Source organism: Plodia interpunctella, chromosome 21, assembly GCF_027563975.2.
Source record: "Plodia interpunctella isolate USDA-ARS_2022_Savannah chromosome 21, ilPloInte3.2, whole genome shotgun sequence".
Classification (NCBI taxonomy): Eukaryota; Metazoa; Arthropoda; class Insecta; order Lepidoptera; family Pyralidae; genus Plodia; species Plodia interpunctella.
The window spans coordinates 6,779,861-6,789,506 of NC_071314.1; the positions used below are offsets into that span (position 1 = coordinate 6,779,861).

The 9,646-nt window shown below is 34.8% G+C and overlaps 2 protein-coding genes across 3 annotated transcripts in view; one reads left to right on the forward strand and one right to left on the reverse strand.

Annotated features, from left to right (window-relative positions):
• Positions 1-6,316, reverse strand: part of LOC128679513 (serine/threonine-protein phosphatase alpha-2 isoform) — a 40,774-nt gene extending 34,458 nt beyond the window's left edge. The window contains exons 1-4 of the mRNA XM_053761805.1: positions 6,080-6,316; positions 5,775-5,906; positions 4,050-4,266; positions 329-417 (exon numbers count right to left, since the gene is read on the reverse strand). Coding sequence (XP_053617780.1) covers positions 329-417; positions 4,050-4,266; positions 5,775-5,906; positions 6,080-6,140 — 499 coding nt within the window. The 5' untranslated portion in view covers positions 6,141-6,316. The remainder of the gene's footprint in view (positions 1-328; positions 418-4,049; positions 4,267-5,774; positions 5,907-6,079) is intronic.
• Positions 6,317-8,029: 1,713 nt separating this feature from the next.
• On the forward strand, positions 8,030-9,505 carry LOC128678964 (uncharacterized). Of its 2 annotated transcripts, none has more exons than XM_053760857.2 (2): positions 8,030-8,066; positions 8,704-9,505. In XM_053760857.2, exons 1-2 carry the CDS (start codon positions 8,057-8,059, stop codon positions 9,486-9,488), a joined length of 795 nt encoding a protein of 264 aa, XP_053616832.1. In that variant the 5' UTR covers positions 8,030-8,056; the 3' UTR covers positions 9,489-9,505. The 2 variants fall into 2 exon arrangements, with proteins under 2 accessions (XP_053616832.1, XP_053616833.1); XM_053760858.2 differs by lacking the exon at positions 8,030-8,066 and adding an exon at positions 8,077-8,307.
• The last annotated feature ends 141 nt before the right edge of the window (positions 9,506-9,646 follow it).

Genomic DNA, 9,646 nt, shown 5'->3' on the forward strand with positions numbered 1-9,646 from the left:
AACTGCCGAATCGATTTCAAAAATTCATGCACAATTAGAAAGGTACATTATCCAGGATTGCTATATGCTATATTTTATCTCGAAATTCCCACGGGAGCGAAGCCCCGGGCAACATCTAGTATTATAATAAAGAGGTACTGGCTACGTTTGACGCGGGTAATCCCCATAACTACCGATCCGATTTAAAAAATGATCTCACCATTATAAAGGTACATTATTCCAGGATTGCTATAGGCTATATTTTATCTCAAAATTCCCACGGGAGCAATTCGGGCAACATCCAGTTTTATACAAAGGTAAAATTTTTTATAAAATCCTAGGTACTCACCTATCGCAGCGACAGGTAAACAGTTGAAGCAGTCTGTGAACGTTTTCCATAACTTTATGTTGTACCTCCGTTTGCACTCGTCGTAGAAACTGCAAAGATAAATTGCTTTACTGCAGGCTTTTGTCTACACATTTCCCTGTAAAGTAACGGTAAGTAAAGCATCTGCTGGAAGAGATTTCTTTATAAATAATTAGCATCTATGTACAAAAACTCTATGTACAATTATCATGTGTCATATTTCGAGTGCATGGGCTTGTGAATAAATAAATTAAGTCCCGTTTTTTTTCCTACTCGAGTCCTAACATGTAAACAATCTTCATAACACTTATTGTCGAATTGTGTTGAAAATAAATTAAACCTATATACTAAAGTCAACCATTTATCAACCACGAAGTAATTTCATATAATGTCAATTTTATTAATTCAATTTTAGTTCGTTCTATTTTAATTTATATAGCTGTAAAAACACATGGGTTTTACAACAATTGATATTCAAATTCAATCGGACCTTTACATTTAAGCACACCAAATTTCATCAAAATCTGTTCAGCGGATCATCTGTGAAAGCGCGGACAAAAGGAGTTTCGCATTTATAGTGTTAGTATGCATGCATAGGTCTACTATACTAGGATAGATTCAGTGGTTTTACATCGAAAACTTCGTATAACCTCTCAATGTGCAAGGTCACGACTTTTATCAAGATCACCTACTATTTTGGGGCGCAGTTTACATAATACATCATTTTTGTTTGCATAAATCATGGTTGCGTTGCAATAAAACTGGAAGTTTATTCAACGAGCTCGCGTCAAGATTTTAGCGAAAATATTTATCTGTAGAGCGCCCATTTTCTCAAGTTTAATTTATTGATACTAGTCATGACGTCACGAAGGTGTGTGTGTATAGACAGGGATAAAAATCGAAAACACTCAACGGCCCAGACACTAAACACTAAGCTTGTATAGTCCGATGAACACAGACATCCGGTAACACACGATTCCAGAAGAAAAAAATATTTGCTCGCACTGGCAAGAATTACTACTTAATTTATATGAAAATATGTTATTATTGTCTTAAGCGATTTCTTGTAGTACATTTCTTACAAATTAAATGCACGTTCCGATTATGTCAAGAATGCAAAATCTATATATATAAAACTCTTGCGTTACTGAGTGACTGATTGGCTGACTGACAGACAACGCACAGCCGAAACTACTGGGCGTAGAAAGCTGAAATTTGGTGTGTAGGTTCCCTGGGTAGAGGAGCACTAAGAATGGATTTCCTGAAATTCCCTCACTTCGTGAGTAAACATCCGTCCACTAGTCGAGAATAAAAAGCTGTACAATCTCTATGACCAAGATTTATTGGACGACATCAAATCGAGAATAAAAAGCTGTACAATCTCTATGACCAAAATTTATTGGACGACATCCAATCCTGACGCGAATCGGGACGAGTCTGAGATAATTAACTCTTTCTTTGATAAAAGCTTGGAAAACTATCAAGTATATTAAAACCTGCTAGTTATATTTACTTGCAGTTGGATAATATGATGATATTACAAGGAAAATATATTATTTTAGTACGGGAGAGGAAGGTCATTCGAAATACAAAAAAATCATATGGCTAGTTGTTAAAAACGAATACGGGCCCCTGTTCAAACAGTTGAAGGATTGATAAGCTGTGATACTGAATCGATCACAGATAATCGCGACAGCCGCTTATCACGAGATTACGACGCGATCATGACGTCATCCAAAAAGCTAAGTTGCGACATATAACAAAGCTTGTGTATCGAGTCAATGATCTTATGGTTAGTGTAAGGTTAACAAAATCCTAACTAATATTATAAAAGCGAAAGTAAGTTTGTTATCTTATCACGCTTTATCTACTCAAGCAATCTTCTTGAAATTTTGCATACATGTAGTTTGAAGTATGGAGGAGGATATAGTAATACCTTCATCCCGGAAAATAACTGTTTTCGTGGAAAATTTACGCGGGTGAAGCCGCAGGCAACAGCTAGTAGGTACATTAACAATGTGAATCTCAGCTAGGGTTGCCAGATCCAGGCTTATGTCTTGGGCCAATGAACTAAATTTTCCGCAAAACAAAGGTTTTGGTGTCCGATCAGAGTTAACTACCCAGAACCGTTAGCTGTTATTAAAATTATTGTTATTTGTTACATAAACACTAATAAACAGTTGTAATACATATATGTAATTTATTACTTTATATTAGCGCCAAGCAGACTAGGCTTAGACTTTTGTAACCGTTTAAAACTACATTATTTTGTCACAAAAGCTAGTGCCTATTTGTTAATTCTAGTACATCAAAGTGAAGTTGGTGGACACGGGACAACACGCGAAATTCCGGAACAATCCCGGATTTCCCGGCCATTATGGCAATCCTAATCTCAGCATACCAAATACGATGTTTATAATACAATGACCTGTGAACAGTATAAGCCAGTATGACTTCGGAATCTAATTATGATTTTAATCATAAAATATGTAAGGGATTTTATATTATATTGTACCATAATCTAATCATGACATTAATATGAATTTCAGAGATTAAATGTTTGAAATCTAAAAATTTGCAGGTTTTTTCGACATCAGTCATATATTATTCAAAAAATTATTTAGTATTAACAAAATGCACTCATACTTACCTAATCCTAAGCAATTAAAATGCGAAAGTAAGTTGTTTGCCACCTCTTCACGCTCTATCTCTATCTACCAACTAATCTTCTTGAAATTTTGCTTACATGTAGTTTGTAGTACGGAGAAGGACATAGGTACCTTTCATCCAGGAAAAATTGTTCGCGTGGGAAATTTATGCGGGCGAAACCGCGGGAAAAAGCTAGTATTGCAATATTTGAAGAAATGCATTATAAAAACTACAGTACCGAATATGTATATCCGTGAGTACGACTCATATTTTTGCCACCTCAGTGTGAATCAGTCAAAATGATTCATAAGTATCTTGAAGGTTTCGAATTTCGATAATATTTTGATTGCGTTACACAGGTAGGCATCCTGGGTCCGTTATGTTTTACAAAACTTTACCAAATTGTTCTTAGCCTATACATGTATTCTAAAAATAAAAAATAGCCTATCATAAATTAGAATTTATTTTATGTTTTAATTCAATTGTGATATTACTCTGGTTTGCATATGGAAAATAAAAATTTTTTGTCATCTAAATCTTTTACAAAACTTGAGAAATTTTTGATAATGCTATGCTCATACAGAAGAAACATATCGAAGGTCAGTTACTGTAAAAGAGTAGTTACTGTGCCATCGATAGAGCGTGACCAGAGGGAAGCGCGTCGTGTGCACTTCCCATGACAATCCGAAAGATTTTGTACTAGTTGGGCACAAACTAGTACAAAATCTTTCGAATTGTCACATATCGTCCACGTTATTTTCTCATGGCAAAAAAAAACTTTCATTCAGGATGGCAGGTACCCCATACCGATCATCTCATATAAAAAAAAACTGTGTCATCAAAATGCAACAAGCTGATTGGCTGACTGTATCTTAATGCGAAGATTTGATAGTGGAAAGCAAATTGCAAACTAAGTTAATAGAGATCTTCAAACAGAAACTCCCGTCAATATTTTTTTTCTATGTAAAATCATTAAATCAGCCTTTCTAGATATGAGCAGACATCTTGTGTGAAGTTGAAGGCCTCTGAATGTGTAATTAATTCGTAAACTCACCCATAAATCCTATTGATGCTAGCACACTCATGGTTGCCTCTTAAAAGGAAGAAGTTTTCAGGATATTTGATCTTGTACGCAAGCAGTAGACAAATGGTCTCCAGGGACTGTTTCCCACGGTCCACATAGTCTCCGAGGAACAGGTAATTTGACTCTGGTGGGAAACCTCCGTATTCAAACAGTCTTAGCAGGTCATAGTACTGTCCATGGATGTCACCTGAAAAAGTTCCTTACAGTTAACACTTTCGGATGACTATAAGATTAATCAATATTGAGCAGCTTTTTTTTTGCCAAAATATTTGTAACCAGGACGAGCTTAATGCCAACTATTGAGTTAAAGCTAACTAGAGTCTTACACAAAAAAAATTGTCATTAAGACAAACAAGTTTGACATGTAAATGTATTTCCAGGATTTTGAAATTTAAATCCTGTTGAAGCTTCAGTCTTTCGCTAGTCATTTGGTGCAACTATGTCCCTTTGACTGTGGGTCAGTGGGTCTTCGACTGATCATTCGATCCATCCTTAGTTGTCAAGCCAATGGCACAAGAAAAATAACATTATTTACGTTTTTTTCTTGTGGATGCTTGGCTATCTAATGACTGCCATTGACAATAAGCAGACTAAAGCAGCATAGCTCACTGATAGCAATCTGCTGGTGTGCAGTTTTCTTTATAGGTACCTAGAAGCTACAAAGTAATATCCTAAAAAGTCTTATACAATTATTTACATTATAAGGTCAAGGAAAAACAAGCTTTAAGTGACTATATACTAGGTACTACTATATACTACAAAAAAATAGTTAACTGCCCCCTCAGCATGCTTAGAGCGCAACTGGATACTATGTGTTAACTTGTTAACTTATAAAACTTAATAATTGGTCATAATATTTAACTTTATCTTTTGTTTGTTTTGATTAGTATAGCTCAAGCATCTGTGCATACACGCTTAGGATGTTAAGTTGGTAAAATAACTGTTAAGAAACTGTAAATTATTTTTATTTAATGTCTGTTGTGTTGCCTTTGGACATAAATAAATATATAAGTCATATTGATCTAGTCTATGAGCTGAGGCCCATGGAAGATTTGAATCTTTTTTATTATCCATAAATTACTGAATTTAAGCAATATCATTAGTATCGGTGTTCTTTATGATAAACACACTGAAGACCGAGCAGTACTGCCTTTATAAACTTTCATTTGCTGGCAGAGAAATATCTGTCTCATTTAACACATTAAACATCTTTGTTACTTTCACTTACTTATAAATAAATTTGAAATTATAGTAACATTCAGTTGAATTTTATTATGATAGGTATTATATAGTCATATCTTCATAACTGATGGTCGATTTGGCATATACTAGTAAAAGTGTACCTACATGTTTTCTTGTTGTTGCATGTTGTCTTGTATATATCTTATATACATATGAAATAGTAAATATAGGCTCTCGACTTAGAAAAATAAGATCAAAATATTGTGAAATCATTAAAACTTGATTGTCAATAAGAGTTAACCCAAAAGATTAAAACATTAATAAAATAATTCATTACTACATTTAATTTTGAACTTTCACCAAGTTCTACCCTCAGATGTTAATTCGAAGTCAGTGATGTTATCAAAGCAATCGTATTCTACATTTTGAGTAAATTCAACGGATTTTGCAACTTGGAAAGTAGGTAGACTCAGAATATCGAATTATAGAATAGGGATATTATCGACAACTTACCGCATATCTTGAGGGGGGCTTCTAATTCAAGTAATATCGGTTGTGACAAGAATATTTCCCGCGATTTCAAGCATAGCCCTTTGATTTCAATTTCTGTCAGCTGTACATTCATACCAGGCTTCTCACCTCGTACTGAAAACAACCAACAAACATTCACCATCACAGTAACGACACAATAAATTCACTTGAGTATTTACACAATAAATTCACTATTAACACACTGTTCACGTTATTTATCATTATTCCACTATTTATATGGATATCGCTAGTACGTCTAGTTTACTACCTATAATATCAACATTTACCTTTTAGTAATTTTTTTATTACATTATCGATGTTTAACTCATCTGTGTCTCTGTCTGCCATTGGATATATTGTTTGTGCACGGAATATGACTAAATAGAATACGTTAAAGAAGAAAGATTAAGCAGATTTTTGCCGATTATGAAAGGTACAACCTATTTCAATTCTCGGCTAAAATGAATTTCAATGGCGGAGACACATCCGTGACATCACTCACACACGCAAACAAGACAAACATCCCATTGGTGTTGCAAGGCAAAAAATTCAAAAGACCCGCTATTACTATTTTTTTTTTAGTAATCTAACAAAATTATACAAGATATTTCAAATTATATATTTAATGAAATAGGAATGTTTGTTTTTAATTCATGATGTAAGCTTATGAAGTAGAACGGTCACTTACAAAACTCCCCAAATATTTTTTTATTTTTTTTTTACTTTTATTTTTATTCATATATGTTTTTAAAATTTTATTTAATTTTCGTTGCCACGGTACATATGTAAGCTTAATTACTTTTAAGTTAGGTACTTTAGATAAATGTAATTACTACAAAAAATAATGAAGTAATAGGACTTCCTACGTCTTTACAACTAATCAATTATTTTATAGGTCTTGCTTGGCTGGCCTACTTCACGATTTTTATCCAGTCGACTCGTGAACTTAAAATCCCCTAATTTAGGTTACACTTTCCACAACTGGCAACATTCACAAGTAACAGTGTTGCAACTTAATAAAATTTGATATCTTTAGTAGATTTAATTTTTTTACAGTAATGATAAAATTAATTTACCTACAAATTATATTGCTTTGCATTTTACTGGTACAGTCTGCCACAGAGAAATCTGACCCCCTAAGAAATGGTGTTCAAATCAGATTTCTCTCAGACTGTACATTGATAGGTCACAATCTAATCTAAACCATGGAATTAGTAGGGGAGTAACTACTAATTCCTTGATCTAAACACGTTAGCATTTGGCTCATCTTAAGTACATACAATCCATTGTCGTGGCGACATTTTTGGGGTGGTATTTTGAGTTTGATCAATATTGATATTACATAGGAATTACTTTACATGGCTTATTTACTTAAATAGGTAGGCCTATTTAAGTAAATAAGCCACGTAAAGGATAAAGACGTGATGCTGCACATTTTTTTCGCGATCCTTGCTTACCGATCGCTCAATATTATGTTCCCTTCACCTATCTCATTATTTGAGCACAGCACTAACGTCACAGCAGTGTTACTTAGAGCGTTTCGAGTTTTACCTAGAGTGAATAAGTAGGTAATAGAGAATAGTGGTAGAATAAGGTGTGTTAATAGGTAGATGCGAAGCGGTGGTGGTGTAATGGTTAAGACGCCCGCCCGTGGTTCGAAAGGTCCCAGGTTCGAATCCTACTCGCGCCACATGAGTTTGTATACCAATCTGACTCATGTATAGTAGTTTTCATCGTCCACCACTTGCTTCCGGTGAAGGAAAACATCGCGAGGAAATCTGCACACTGGTTGATTCTTATTAACTTGTATGTGAAATGGAGAAGACAATGGCAAACCACTCCATTAATAATGCAATGCCAAGTTGATGTGTGTGTTTCATTCCACGTAACAACTACGACCCTCAGCCATGAGGAATACGACTATGAAGAGGAATAGGTAGGTAGCTATGTTTCTAATGATTTAGCCATGAAATCAGTAGGTACTCCGAAAAGTACTTATTAAATCCATGGATTAGCATTATAACCCAAAAGGCCATCAAGTGGACATACTTATAAGTGGAAAAATATTCATCGATGGATCTTCAAGATGGATTTTAGTGGACGTAGGGACCTTTCCCGCCTCTCCTCCAATGTTTCAGTTTCGTCGAAAACCCATCAAATTACTGTATTACGCGCATAAAGATTTATAATTATACGCTTATTTAATTTTTATCTTTATTACATTGATAACTCTTTAAACACTGTTACTACGACCAGGTATCAAAATGTTTTTAGGTAAGTGAGGTGCTTATAAATGTTAACAGCTCCAGCCTTTCTATACATTGCCTCTCTTTCTTGTGTTAATTCATTCCCGGTCCATCCTTAGCTGTGACACCCGAAGCTACTGACTGCTCTAATTGTATGACCGGCCGACTGCCTGACTTCAACCCTGTTTGGGAATGCTGTTCCTACCTGTCAGCTGTGAAGCTTTGTACTTATTTTTTTAAGGGAGCAACTGAAGTGGTCATATTCTAGGGTAGGAACCCTATTTGAAGTTAAACTTTAGCAATTTATTTAGGTATTGACGACCTCCGTGGCCTAATGGTCATCATGCCGGACGGCTATACCGGAGGTCCCGGGTTCGAACCCCGATCAGAATATACTATTATTATATATATGTTATAGATATATGCTATCTTTGAGTTATTATCCCAAAATACAGTTTCGAGCTTAGGTACTTTGGGGCTAAATCGATCTGTGATTTGTCCGTATACATATTTATTATTTATATTATATTTAAAATCATGTCGGTAAGATAGTATGAGATAGGCCCCATTACAGTAGAAACAATAACTTGCTATCCATATCGTTATGTTATGAATATTATTATTATTTATGAGGTATTAATATTGTTTTTATTTTCACGTTTCAGTAAAATGTTTTTTCGTTATCTTGATTTTTCACACAAATGCGGAAATAAGAGATCTGTTTACGGGCCAAAACCCAAATGGCAGAAAGAATTTAAAGAATGACGAGTGGCTTTACAAAGATTACATGAAGAAATTCGACGTTCTCACTGTTTACCAATCCTTGGAGGCAAAATACAAAAAAGCTGGTAAAAAATTATCACTCAAGGATGAATTTCATAACATAATTAATAAAATCGATGAGACCGATGAACTTTTATCGTTAAAAATAGAAAGAGGCGATCCCAAAATAATAGTGGGCAAAAGTGGCAGACGAGCCCACCCAGGTTTCGAGCAATACGGCGTCTTCAGACCAACAGACGAGAACGAAGAAGAACCACTGCAGACCCTGTGGGACCCGCAATATGTTAGATACAGACTTAATGAACTGATGAAACAAATCATATACTCGACGAGAAACAAAATGGTAGGGATGCAATTAATAAGAGAAGAGTTTAAGAACGAATCGTTGTACAAAATGGGGTTTTTGATGAGCAAAACTGATGAAGCAGTGAAAAACTACATCAGATTCACCTTCCGAACGTACAAGGCGTGTACACGAAGGTTGCTCAGTGAGGCAACAAGGAGACACCAGCTTATAGATATCTTGACAACACAAGAAAGGATGCTATTCAAATGGTTTCATATAGATCTCCTAACAGATTTGATTAGAGAAAATGATGATAATGCAAGGGAAATAATGGCTAACTATAGCACTGGTAGGAAAGTTGCATGGAAATTTGTTGATTAATAAACTTAGTATTTTTTTCAATCCGAAATCTATGAAGTGTAAATGAAAAAGTGAAAATGTAGTCCTTAGCCCCCTTATTAATAAAAAAGTTATCCTCTGATTAGCCTTGGAATAGTTCTTTCCATTATCTCGTTCTTTCAATGTCAAAATTCAATGCT